The sequence below is a fragment of the Zonotrichia leucophrys genome, chromosome 22 (genome assembly GCF_028769735.1).
Source record: "Zonotrichia leucophrys gambelii isolate GWCS_2022_RI chromosome 22, RI_Zleu_2.0, whole genome shotgun sequence".
In the NCBI taxonomy this organism is placed as follows: domain Eukaryota; kingdom Metazoa; phylum Chordata; class Aves; order Passeriformes; family Passerellidae; genus Zonotrichia; species Zonotrichia leucophrys.
This window is the reverse complement of record NC_088191.1, coordinates 1,106,389-1,119,599: the sequence shown is the minus strand read 5'-3', so window position 1 is coordinate 1,119,599 and position 13,211 is coordinate 1,106,389. Positions and strand designations below refer to the sequence as shown.

General features: G+C 40.5%; 1 protein-coding gene across 2 annotated transcripts in view; it reads right to left on the bottom strand.

Moving 5' to 3' along the window:
• Positions 1-13,211, bottom strand: part of SNRNP200 (small nuclear ribonucleoprotein U5 subunit 200) — a 75,189-nt gene that overhangs the window by 60,460 nt on the left and 1,518 nt on the right. For both annotated transcript variants that reach the window (XM_064731029.1, XM_064731028.1), the window contains exons 2-7: positions 12,739-12,902; positions 10,715-10,886; positions 6,969-7,161; positions 5,650-5,705; positions 3,622-3,720; positions 1,302-1,454 (exon numbers count right to left, since the gene is read on the bottom strand). In XM_064731029.1, the coding sequence (XP_064587099.1) occupies positions 1,302-1,454; positions 3,622-3,720; positions 5,650-5,705; positions 6,969-7,161; positions 10,715-10,886; positions 12,739-12,902 (837 nt within the window). The remainder of the gene's footprint in view (positions 1-1,301; positions 1,455-3,621; positions 3,721-5,649; positions 5,706-6,968; positions 7,162-10,714; positions 10,887-12,738; positions 12,903-13,211) is intronic.

The window sequence follows — 13,211 nt, the reverse complement described above, 5'->3', positions numbered from 1 at the left end:
ATTCCCAAATTTTCAGAAGGAAAATTCTCCCAAATCCCAAAGATTTGATGACCACAAACCTCGAAGATCTCAAAAATTCCCATTTTTCCAGAAATCAGGAACAAACTCATGGACAGCGATTTCCAAGGAAGAACCACCCCAAAATCCCATAAAAACCCAAGGAATGAATTTTGACCCAAAATCCCAATTTTTTAGAGGGAAAATTCTCCCAAATCCCAAAGATTTCGAAGACCTCGAAGATCTCAAAAATTCCCATTTTTTCAGCAATCATGGACAGCGATTTCCAAGGAAGAACCACCCCAAAATCCCATAAAAACCCAAGGAATGAATTTTGACCCAAAATCCCAAATTTTTAGAGGGAAAATTCTCCCAAATCCCAAAGATTTGATGACCACAGACCTCGAAGATCTCAAAAATTCCCATTTTTCCAGAAATCAAGAAGGAACAAACTCACGAACACCGATTTCTGAGGGAAAACCACCCCAAAACCCCATAAAAACCCAAGGAATGAATTTTGACCCAAAATCCCAAATTTTTAGAGGGAAAATTCTCCCAAATCCCGAGGATTTGGTGACCACAGACCTTGAAGATCTCAAAAATTCCAACCCTAGATTTTACCAGAAATCAAGAAGGAACAAACTCATGGACACCGATTTCCATGGGAAAACCACCCCAAAACCCCAAGGAATGAATTTTGACCCAAAATCCCAATTTTTTAGAGGGAAAATTCTCCCAAATCCCAAAGATTTTGGTGACCACAGACCTCGAAGATCTCAAAAATTCCCATTTTTCCAGCAATCAGGAACAAACTCATGGACAGCGATTTCCAAGGAAAAACCACCCCAAAACCCCAAGGAATGAATTTTGACCCAAAATCCCAATTTTTTAGAAGGAAAATTCTCCCAAATCCCGAGGATTTTGGTGACCACAGACCTTGAAGATCTCAAAAATTCCCATTTTTCCATTTCCATTTCCATCCATCAGGAAGGAACAAACTCATGGACACCAATTTCTATGGGAAAACCACCCCAAAACCCCAAGGAATGAATTTTGACCCAAAATCCCAATTTTTTAGAGGGAAAATTCTCCCAAATCCCAAAGATTTCGATGACCACAAAGATCTCAAAAATTCCCATTTTTCCATTTCCATCCATCAGGAAGGAACAAACTCATGGACAAAAATTTCTGAGGAAAAACCACCCCAAAATCTCATAAAAACCCAAGGAATTGATTTTAACCCAAAATCCCAAATTTTTAGAAGGAAAATTCTCCCAAATCCGAGGATTTTGGTGGGCACGGACCTTGAGGATCTCCAGGACCTCGTCCGCCTTTTTCTGGGACACGATGGCGTCGTCGTAGAAGCGGCTGAGCTGGCGCTGCAGCCAGAAGGCGTCGATGTCCCGCGGGTGCAGCTCCTTCTTCTTGGAGCTCATCAGCTCCCCCGAGGCCACCAGCTGCAAAATCCCAAAAATTCACATTATTCCTGGCGTTTCGGGAAGTTTCGGGCCATGAAATCCCAAAAAACCCCAAAAAAATCGCAAAAAATCGCATAAAAATGCCATAAAAATCCATTAAAAACCCCAAAAATTCCATTAAAAAAACCCCAAAAATTCCCATAAAACCCCCAAAAAAAGCACAAAAAATCCCATAAAAAGCACAAAAAATCCCATAAAAATCCCATAAAAATAAAGAAAAAAACCAAAAATTCCCATAAAAACCCCAACAATTCCCATAATAAAAATTCCTGTAAAACCCCCATTAAAACCCCCAAAAAATGCCAAAAATTCCCATTATTCCTGGGATTTGAGGAAGTTTAGGGCCATGAAATCCCAAAAACTCCCATAAAAATCCCAAAAAAATCCCATGAAAATATCATTATTTTCAAGTTGGCAACGTCCTGCGAGTGGCAGGTTCTTCTTCTTGGAGCTCATCAGCTCCCCCGAGGCCACCAGCTGCAAAATCCCCCAAAATTCACATTATTCCTGGGGTTTGGGGAAGTTTCGGGCCATGAAATCCCAAAAAAACCCCAAAAATTCCCATAAAACTCCATAAAAAAACCCCAAAAAAACCCCCCAAAAATTCCCATAAAACCCCCAAAAAATTCCATTAAAAACTCCCAAAAAATTCCCATATAACCCCCAAAAATTCCATTAAAAACCCCAAAAAAAATTCCATAAAAAACCCCCAAAAATTCCAATAAACCCCCCAAAAATTCCATAAAAAACCCACAAAAATTCCTATAAAAACCCTAAAAATTTCACATAAACCCCCCCAAAAAATTCCATAAAAAACAAAAAAAACCCCAAGATTCCCATAAAAAACAAAAAAAAACCCCAAAAAAATCCATAAAAGACCCCCAAAAAATTCCATTAAAAACCCTCAAAAATTCCCATAAAAAACCCCCAAAAAATTCCATTAAAAACCCCAAAAATTCCCATTAAATCCCAAAAAAATCAATGAAAATCCCAAAAAATCTCCAAAAAATTCCAATAAAAATCCCAAAAAAACCCCAAAAATTCCAATAAAACCCCCCAAAAAAACCCCAAAAATTCCTATAAAATCCTTCAAAAATTCCATTGAAAACTGAAAAAAAACCCCAAAAATACCCATAAAAAACCCCAAAAATTCCATTAAAACCTCAAAAAAAACCCCAAAAAATCCCCCAAAAAAACCCCCAAAAATTCCCATAAAACCCCAAAAAATTCCATAAAAACCCCAAAAAATTCCATTAAAAACCCAAAAAAACCCCCCAAAAATTCCATAAAATCCCAAACAACCCCCCAAACATTCCATAAAAAACCCAAAAACTTCCAAAAAAACCCCAAAAAAACCCCAAAAAAATCCATAAAAAAACCCCAAAAATTTCATAAAAAACCGCAAAAAAAACCCCCAAAAATTCCCATAAAACCCCCAAAAAATGCCATAAAAAACCCAAAAAATTTAAAAAAAAACCAAAAAAAACCCCCAAAAATTCCCATAAAACCCCCCAAAAATTCCCATAAAACCCTCCCAAAAATTCCCATAAAAACCCCAAAAAAAATTCCATTAAAAACCCAAAACTTCCAATAAAACCCCTCAAAAATTCCATAAAAAACCCACAAAAATTCCTATAAAAACCCTAAAAATTTCCCATAAACCCCCAAAAAAATTCCATAAAAAACAAAAAAAAACCCCAAGATTCCCATAAAAAAACCAAAAAAAACCCCAAAAAAATCCATAAAAGACCCCCAAAAAATTCCATTAAAAACCCCAAAAATTCCCATAAAATCCCCAAAAAATTCCATTAAAAACCCCAAAAATTCCCATAAAATCCCAAAAAATTCCATAAAAAACCCAAAAAACCCCAAAAAATTCCAATAAAACCCCAAAAAAAACCCCAAAAATTCCAATAAAACCCCCCAAAAAAACCCAAAAATTCCAATAAAATCCTTCAAAAATTCCATTGAAAACTGAAAAAAACCCCCAAAAATATCCATAAAAAACCCCCAAAAATTCCATTAAAAACCCAAAAAAAACCCCAAAAAATCCCAAAAAAACCCCAAAAATTCCCATAAAACCCCCAAAAAATCCCATAAAATCCCAAGCAACCCCCAAACCCCCATTTCCCCAGCCCACACTCACGTTGGCCGACAGCGTGCAGCGCACCACGGCCTCGTCCCCCTCCAGGTCATCGTCCGACGCCTCGTCCCGAACCTCCCCGTAAATGTCCTCGTCCCCCTCCTGCGGGGACACCGCTCAGTTCACCCCTTTTCCTCAAAATCCCTTTAGGCCTCAAAAATCCCATTTTTCCCACACAAAATCCCTTTTTTCCCCTCAGAAATCCCATTTTTCCCACACAAAATCCCTTTTTTCCCACACAAAATCCCATTTTTCCCCTTCTTTTCCCACACAAAGTCCCTTTTTTCCCCTCAGAAATCCCATTTTTCCCACACAAAATCCCTTTTCCCCCTCAGAAATCTCATTTTTCCCCTTCTTTTCCCACACAAAATCCCTTTTTCCCCCACAAAATCCCATTTTTTCCCCCAAAAATCCCTTTTTCCCCTCAAAATCCATTTTTCTTCTTTTCCCACACAAAATCCCATTTTTCCCCTTCTTTTCCCACACAAAGTCCCTTTTTTTTCTCCTCAAAAATCCCATTTTTCCCACACAAAATCCCTTTTTCCCCCTTCTTTTCCCACACAAAATCCCTTTTTCCCCTTTCACAGAAAATCCCTTTTTCCCCCAAAATCCCTTTTTCCCCTTCGTTTTCCTACACAAAATCCCTTTTTACCCCTTCTTTCCCCACACAAAATCCCAGTTTTCCCCTCAAAAATCCCTTTTTTCCCCACAAAAATCCCTTTTCCCCTAAATCCATTTTTCCCACACAAAATCCATTTTCCCCTCAGAAATCCCATTTTCCTCTTTCTCACACAAAATCCCTTTTTCCCCCTCAGAAATCCCATTTTTCCCTTCTTCCACACAAAATCCCTTTTTTCCCCTCAGAAATCCATTTTCTTCCCACAAAAATCCCTATTTTCCCTTCAAAAATCCATTTTTCCCACCACAAAATCCCTATTTCCCTTTCAAAAATCCCATTTTTCCCACACAAAATCCCTTTTTCCCCTCAAAAATCCCTTTTTTCCCCTCAAAATCCCTTTTTTCCCCTCAGAAATCCCATTTTCCCACACAAAATCCCTTTTTTCCCCTCAGAAATCTCATTTTCCCCTTTTTTTCCCACATAAAATCCCTATTTCCCTTTCAAAAGCCATTTCACACAAATCCTTTTTGAAGAATGTTTTTCCTCAAAAAGCCCATTTTTCAGCAATAATGCCATTTTCCCTTTTTCCAGCAAATCTTTTTTATAGAAATGATTTTTCCCAAACAAAATCCTTTTTCCCCTCAGAAATGGGATTTTTCAAGCAAATCTTTTATTTGCCCCTCAGAATCCCATTTTTCCCACACAAAATCCATTTTTCCTTCTTTTCCCACAAATCTTTTCTCAAAATCGTTTCCCACAAACTTTTTCCTCAGAAATCCCATTTTTCCCAAAATCCTTTTCCTCTTTCCACACAAAACTTTTCCAACAAAATCATTCCCTCAAATCATTTCCTTCTTCCACAAAACCTTTTCCTCAAATCATTTTTCCTCAAAATCTCATTTCCCCTTCTTTCCAACAAAACCCTTTTCACACAATCCATTTTCCCAGAACCATTCCCTTTTCCACACAATCCTTTCTGATTGAGCAATGATTTGCATGATTAGACATGATTAGACAGGATGAAGCAATGTTGGACAATGATTTAAGGACATGATTGAAGGCAATGGATAAGGCATGATTTGTTGGGCATGGTTAAGCAATGTTGAGGCAATGGATTGAAGGCAGGATTGAAGCAAGATGAAGCAATGGATGAAGCAATGGGATTGGCATGGATGGATGGATTGACATGATTAGACAATGGATTTTGGCATGATTGATTAAGACAATGGGTTAAGACAATGGATTGGGCATGGATTTGATAGGACATGATTGAGGATGGATTAGGACATGGGTTTGATTTAAGCAATGATTGAAGTCAAGATTTAGCAATGGATTAGCAGGATTGATTAAGGACAATGGGATTTAAGGACAATGGGATTTAGGGCCAGGGGTCCCAGGGGCGCCGTCCCCACCTCCTCGTCGGACTCGAACTGCACGTTCACCCCGTAGGTCTCGTCAATGTTGTCATCTGTGGGAACAGGGCATGGAATGCTGGGAATGGCTGGAATTCCATGTGGGATCCACCCAAAACCCCAATAATTCACAGGGAATCCTGCAATTCTGAATCCCTGGGATCCACCCAAATCCCACCATGAATTCAACTTGAATTCCCTAACACCAAATCCCAACAAAATCCCCAGAAATCCCAAAAAAATCCCAAAACAATCCTAAAAAAAAAAATCCCAAAAAACCCAAAAAAATCCCCTAAAAATCCAAAAAATCCACAAATTAAAAAAATCCCCAAAAATCCCCCAAAACATCAAAAATCCCAAAAAATCCCAAAAAAAACCCCAAAAAATTAAAAAAATCCCAAAAATCCAAAAAAATCCCAAAAAATTAATAAAAAATCCCCAAAAAATCCTAAAAAATCCCAAAAAATCCCCAAAAATTCAAAAAAATCCCCAAAAAATCCCCCAAAAAATCCTAAAAACCTCCAAAAAATCCCCAAAAAAATTTAAAAAAAAATCCCAAAAAATCCCCAAAAAATTTCAAAAAAAATCCCAAAAAATCCCCCAAAAATCCTAAAAAATCCCCAAAAAATCCTAAAAACCTCCAAAAAATCAAAAAAAAATCAAAAAAATCCTAAAAAATCCCCAAAAAAATCAAAAAAAATCCCAAAAAATCCCAAAAAATCTCAAAAAATCCCTAAAAAAATCCTAAAAAATCCCCAAAAAATCCTAAACCAAAAATCCCAAAAAAATTCAAAAAATTAAAAAATCCAAAAAATCCAAAAAAATCCCAAAAAATCCCAAAAAATCCCCAAAAATCCCAAAAAATCCCCAAAAAATCCAAAACTCAAAAATAAAAAAAAATCACAAAAAATCCAAAAAATCCCAAAAACCAAAAAATCCCAAAAAACCCCCTAAAAAAATCCCAAAAAATCCCAAAAAATCCAAAAAATCCAAAAAAATCCAAAAAATTCAAAAAAATCCCCAAAAAATCCCAAAAAAATCCCCAAAAAAATCCTAAAAACCTCCAAAAAATAAAAAAAATTTCAAAAAAAATCCCAAAAAATCCCAAAAAAATTCAAAAAAACCAAAATCCTCAAAATCAAATCCCAAAAAATATCAAAAAAATCCAAAAATCAAAAATCCCAAAAAATCCCCAAAAATCCCAAAATTATCCATCCAAAAAACCCCAAAATCAAAACCTCCAAAAAAAAAAAAAAAAAAAAAATCCCAAAAAATCCCAAAAAATCCCCAAAAACCCCGCAGTTCCCGCTTTTCCGTACCCATGTTCTGGATGTCCTTGTCGCCGCCGTAGTCGCTGATCTTCTTGCCCAGGTTGACCAGCACGTGGTAGCGCGTGTCGTCAGCGGGGCCCAGCAGCAGCTCCACCTCGCGCCGCCGCTCCTTGTCCCGCAGCTTCTCGTTCTTCAGCACCGCCAGCACCTCGTCGGCGGCTCCGCACAGGATGTCCCGCGGCTGGGGGGGACACGGGACAGGGAACGGTCAGCGGGACACCGGGACACCGGGACACGGCCCAGATCATGGTGGGACCAGGGTGGTGTCCCTCAAACCCAACCCAGCCATGGTTCCATGGGGAGACGTGGGTGGGACTTTGGGAACGAATATTGGGTGAGGAGCTGGGATCCTGAGAAGTGTCCAAGGCCATTCTGGAGCCACCTGGATCTATAGAAAGTGTGGGACTCATGCTGGGACCAGGTTGGTGTTCCTCAAACCCAAACCATCCATGGTTCCATGTGGAGATGTGGGTGGGATTTTGGGAAATTACATTGGGTGAGGAGCTGGGATCCTTAGAAGTGTCCAAGACCAAGTTGGAGCCACCTGGGACACGGCCCAGATCCTGGTGGGACCAGATGAGCTTTGGTGTCCCTCAAACCCAAACCATCCACGGTTCCATGGGGAGATGTGGGTGGAATTGGGTGAGGAGCTGGGATGGATTCCCAGTGGAACTGGGATCCTTAGAAGTGTCCAAGACCAAGTTGGAGCCACCTGGGATACTGGGAGATGGCCCAGCTCGTGGTGGGACCAGGGTGGTGCTCCTCAAACCCAAACCATCCGTGGTTCCATGGGGAGCTTTGAGATTTTGGGAAATTACATTGGGTGAGGAGCTGAGATCCTTAGAAGTGTCCAAGGCCAAGCTGGAGCCACCGGGGACAGCGGGACATGGCCCAGATCCTGGTGGGACCAGGGTGGTGCTCCTCAAACCCAACCCAGCCATGGTTCCATGGGGAGATTTGAGATTTTGGGGGGAATTATTGAGTGAGAAGCTGGGATGGAATTCCCAGTGGAACTGGGATCCTTAGAACCTGACCCAATGGAAAATATCCCAGCTCATGGTGGGACCTGATGAGCTTTGGTGTCCCTCAAACCCAACCCAGCCATGGTTCCATGGGGAGACTTGGGTGGGATTTTGGGTGAGGAGCTGGGATGGATTCCCAGTGGAACTGGGATCCTTAGAAGGGTCCAAGACCAAGCTGGAGCCACCTGGGACACCGGGACATGGCCCAGATCATGGTGGGACCAGGGTGGTGTCCCTCAAACCCAACCCAGCCATGGTTCCATGGGGAGATGTGGGTGGGATTTTGGGATTGAGTTCTTCCTTTTGGGAGTGATGAGGAGCTGGGACCACTGGAAATGTCCAAGTCCAGGTGGATCCACCAGAAAACATCTCAACCCATGGTAGAACATCTACAACCCCTTCCAACCCAACCATGGTTCCATGGGGAGATGTGGGTGGGACTTTGGGTGAGGAGCTGGGATGGAACTCCCAGAGCAGCTGGGATCCCTGGAAATGTCCAACCCCAGGTGGATCCACCAGAAAACATCTCAACCCATGGTAGAACTCCACAACTCCACATCCCCTTCCAACCCAGCCATGGTTCCATGTGGAGATGTGGGTGGGATTTTGGGAAATTACATTGGGTGAGGAGCTGAGATCCTTAGAAGTGTCCAAGGCCAAGCTGGAGCCACCTGGGACACTGGGACACGGCCCAGATCCTGGTGGGACCAGGTGAGCTTTGGTGCTCCTCAAATTCAAATCATTCCATGGTTCCATGGGGAGATTTGAGATTTTGGGGGGAATTATTGAGTGAGGAGCTGGGATGGAATTCCCAGTGGAACTGGGATCCTTAGAACCTGACCCAGTGAAAAATGTCCCAGCTCGTGGTGGGACCAGGCTGGTGTCCCTCAAACCCAAACCAGCCATGGTTCCATGGGGAGATGTGGGTGGGATTTTGGGTGAGGAGCTGGGATGCAATTCCCAGTGGAACTGGGATCCTTAGAAGTGTCCAAGGCCATTCTGGAGCCACCTGGATCTACTGAAAGTGTGGGACTCAAGGTGGGACCAGATGAGCTTTGGTGTCCCTCAAACCCAACCCAGCCATGGTTCCATGGGGAGATGTGGGTGGGATTTTGGGAAATAATATTGGGTGAGGAGCTGGGATGGAATTCCCAGAGCAGCTGGGATCCCTGGAAATGTCTAAGCCCAAGCTGATCCACCAGAAAACATCTCAACCCATGGTAGAACTCCACAACTCCACATCCCCTTCCAACCCAACCTATTCCATGGTTCCATGTGGAGATTTGGGTGGGATTTTGGGAAGGTGGTGGGATGGACTCTCCAGAGCAGCTGGGATCCATAGAAGTGTCCAAGTCCAGGCTGATCCACCAGAAAATATCCCAACCCATGGCAGAACATCTACAACCCCTTCCAACTCAACCCATTCCATGGTTCCACGGGGAGACGTGGGTGGGACTTTGGGAAATTACATTGGGTGAGGAGCTGGGACCCCTGGAAGTGTCCAAGCCCAGGTTGATTCAGCAGAAAACATCTCAACCCGTGGTAGAACATCTACAACCCCTTCCAACCCAACCCATTCCATGATTCCATGTGGACACTTGGGTGGGATTTTGGGTGAGGAGCTGGGATGGATTCCCAGTGGAACTGGGATCCTTAGAAGTGTCCAAGACCAAGTTGGAGCCACCTGGGACACTGGGACATGGCCCAGCTCGTGGTGGGACCAGGTTGGTGCTCCTCAAACCCAAACCAGCCATGGTTCCATGGGGAGATTTGGGTGGGATTTTAGGAAATAATATTGGGTGAGGAGCTGGGATGGATTCCCAGTGGAACTGGGATCCTTAGAAGTGTCCAAGGCCATTCTGGAGCCACCTGGGACACCGGGACATGGCCCAGATCCTGGTGGGACCTGGTTGGTGCTCCTCAAACCCAACCCAGCCATGGTTCCATGGGGAGATGTGGGTGGGACTTTGGGAAGGTGGTGGGATGGACTCTCCAGAGCAGCTGGGATCCAAATCCCCAAAAAATCCCCAAAAAAATCACAAAAAATCCCCCAAAAAATTAAAAAAAAAAAAAACACAAAAATCCCAAAAAAATTAAAAAAAAAAAAAAATCCCAAAAAATCCCCAAAAAAAATCCCAAAAAAATCACAAAAAATCCCAAAAAAAATTTTAAAAAATCCCCCATAAAATTCAAAAAAATCCCAAAAAATCCAAAAAAATCCCCCAAAAAATCCCAAAAAAATCCCAAAAAATCCCAAAAAATCTCCAAAAAAGTCCCAAAAAATAAAAAAAAATCCCAAAAAATTAAAAAAAATCCCAAAAAAATCCCAAAAAATTAAAAAAAATCCCAAAAAATTTAAAAAAAATCCCCCAAAAAAACCCCTAAAAATAACAAAAAATAACAAAAAATCACAAAAAATTCCAAAAAAAATTCAAAAAAAATCCCATAAAAATTAAAAAAAAATCCAAAAAAATCCCATAAAATCCCAAAAAAATCCCAAAAAAATCCCCAAAAAAATCCCAAAAAAATCACAAAAAAAATTTTAAAAAAATCCCAAAAAATCCCAAAAAATCACAAAAAATCCCAAAAAAACCCCAAAAAAATCCCAAAAAAATCCCCAAAAAAATTCAAAAAAAATCCCAAAAAAATCCCAAAAAAATCCCAAAAAATTCCCAAAAAATTCCAAAAAAAAATCCCAAAAAAAATCCCCACCTGGTCGCCCAGGGCCGCCTGGATGAAGCTCAGCAGAACCTCGTAGGTCTCCCGGGTCTCCTTGGTTTTGGGTTTGTAGATGATGCCCACCATCTCATCGATGCCCTCCGACAGCAGCGTGTAGCCCTTCATCTTGTTGATGTCGTGCCTGTCCTCGTCCCTCTTCCTCCTCCTGCGCAAATCGGGGAAAATCGGGAATTAGGGAGGCTCAGGGAGAAATTCCTGATTTTTCTGAGCGGTTTTTGCCAAAAAACGCGGTAAAAATTGGATTTATTTTGGTTTTTTGGGATGGTTTTGGTGGGTTCTAATTGGGGTTGGTTTGGGGTTTTGGGTTTTCCAACCCCAAAAGTTCCTTCATGATCAAATCCTACTTTTTCCAAAAATATTTATTACAAAAAATTGAGAAAAAAATGGATTTATTTTTATTTTTTTAGATAATTTTGGTGGCGCCTAGTTGGGATTTATTTGCGTTTTTGGGTTTTCCAACCCCAAAAATTCCTTCATGATCAAATCCTACTTTTTCCAGATTGATTTACTCCAAAAAATTGGAAAAAAAATGGATTTATTTTTATTTTTTGTGATGGTTTTGGTGGCTTCTAATTGGGGTTGGTTTGGGGTTTTGGGTTTTCCAACTCTAAAAATTCCCTCATGGTCAAATCCTACTTTTTCCAAAATATTTATTAAAAAAAATTGAGAAAAAAAATATTTATTTTCGTTTTTTGTGATGATTTTGGTGGCTCCCATTAGGGTTAGGTGGGGTTTTGGGTTTCCCAATCCCTCATGGTCAAATCCTGCTTTTTCCAAAAAAATTATTACAAAAAATTGAAAAAAAATGGATTTATTTTAATTTTTTTAGATAATTTTGGTGGTTTCCAATTGGGATTTGTTTGCAATTTTGGGTTTTCCAACCCTAAAAGTTCCTTCATGATCAAATCCTGCTTTTTCCAAAAAAATTTATTAAAAAAAATGGATTTATTTTTATTTTTTGTGATGGTTTTGGTGGCTTCTAATTGGGGTTGGTTTGGGGTTTTGGGTTTCCCAACCCTAAAAATTCTCTCAGGGCCAAATCCTGCTTTTTCCAAAAAAATTTATTAAAAAAAATGGATTTATTTTTATTTTTTTGGTGATGGTTTTGGTGGCTTCTAATTGGAGTTGGTTTGGGGTTTTGGGTTTCCCAACCCCAAAAATCCCCAAAAATGTTGAGTTGGAAAAGGGAAAGTTCCAAAAAAAAGAGATTTTTTTGGGATATTTAGCACCAAGAAAAGCAGATTTTTTTGAATATTTACTACCAAAAACCCCAAATATTTTGAGATACTTAGCACCAAATTTTTTTGGAAATTGGGCTCCAAGAAAACCAGCTTTTATGGGATATTTAGCACCAAGAAAAACAGAATTTTTTTAAATATTTACTACCAAAAACCCGAAATATTTTGAGATACTTAGCACCAAAAAAAATCAATTTTTTTGGAAATTGGGCTCCAAGAAAACCAGCTTTCTTGGGATATTTACCACTAAAAAAAAATCAATTTTTTTGGAAATTGAGCTCCAAGAAAACCAGCTTTTTTGGGATATTTAGCACCAAAAAAACTCAATTTTTTTGGAAATTGGGCTCCAAGAAAACCAGCTTTTTTGAGATACTTAGCACCAAAAAAAATCTATTTTTTTTGAAATTGGGCTCCAAGAAAACCAGCTTTTTTGGGATATTTAGCACCAAGAAAAGCAGATTTTTTTGAATATTTACTACCAAAAAACACAAATATTCTGAGATACTTAGCACCAAAAAAGAAAAAAAAAATCAATTTTTTTGGAAATTGAGCTCCAAGAAAACCAGCTTTTTTTGGCTATTCAGCACCAAGAAAACCAGCTTTTTTGGGCTATTTAGCACCAAAAAAACTCAATTTTTTTGAGAAATCAACCACCAACAAAAACCAACTTTTCCCAACCCAAACCAGAACCTCTCCCACCATTTCTCCCACGATCCCAGGATGAAAATTCCCTGAGAATTCCCAATTTTTGGGGCTCACTTGGCTCTCCTCTCCTCCTGCATTTGGGGTTTGGTTCTCTGGGCCTTGTCCCCCATGCGCGTCCCCTCCAGCTTCCCCACCAGCGACAGAACCTCCCCGGTGGGCTCGTCCCGGCGCGTGCGGTCGATCAGGGAACGGTCGGCCTGCAGCACCAGGTTGGAGTTCTGGGGGAAAAACGGGAAAAATGGCATTAAAATGAGGGTAAAATGGGGAAAAATGGGGTTAAAATGGGATAAAATGGGGTTAAAATGGGGTGAAATGGGGTGAAATGGTGTGAAATGAAAATGGGATTCCCCACTCGATCAGGGAGCGGTCGGCCTGGAGCACCAGGTTGGAGTTCTGGGGGAAAAACGGGAAAAATGGCATTAAAATGAGGGTAAAATGGGGAAAAATGGGGAAAAATTTGCATTAAAATGGGACAAAATGGGGTTTAAATGGGGTTAAATGGGGTAAAATGAAAATGGGATTCTGCA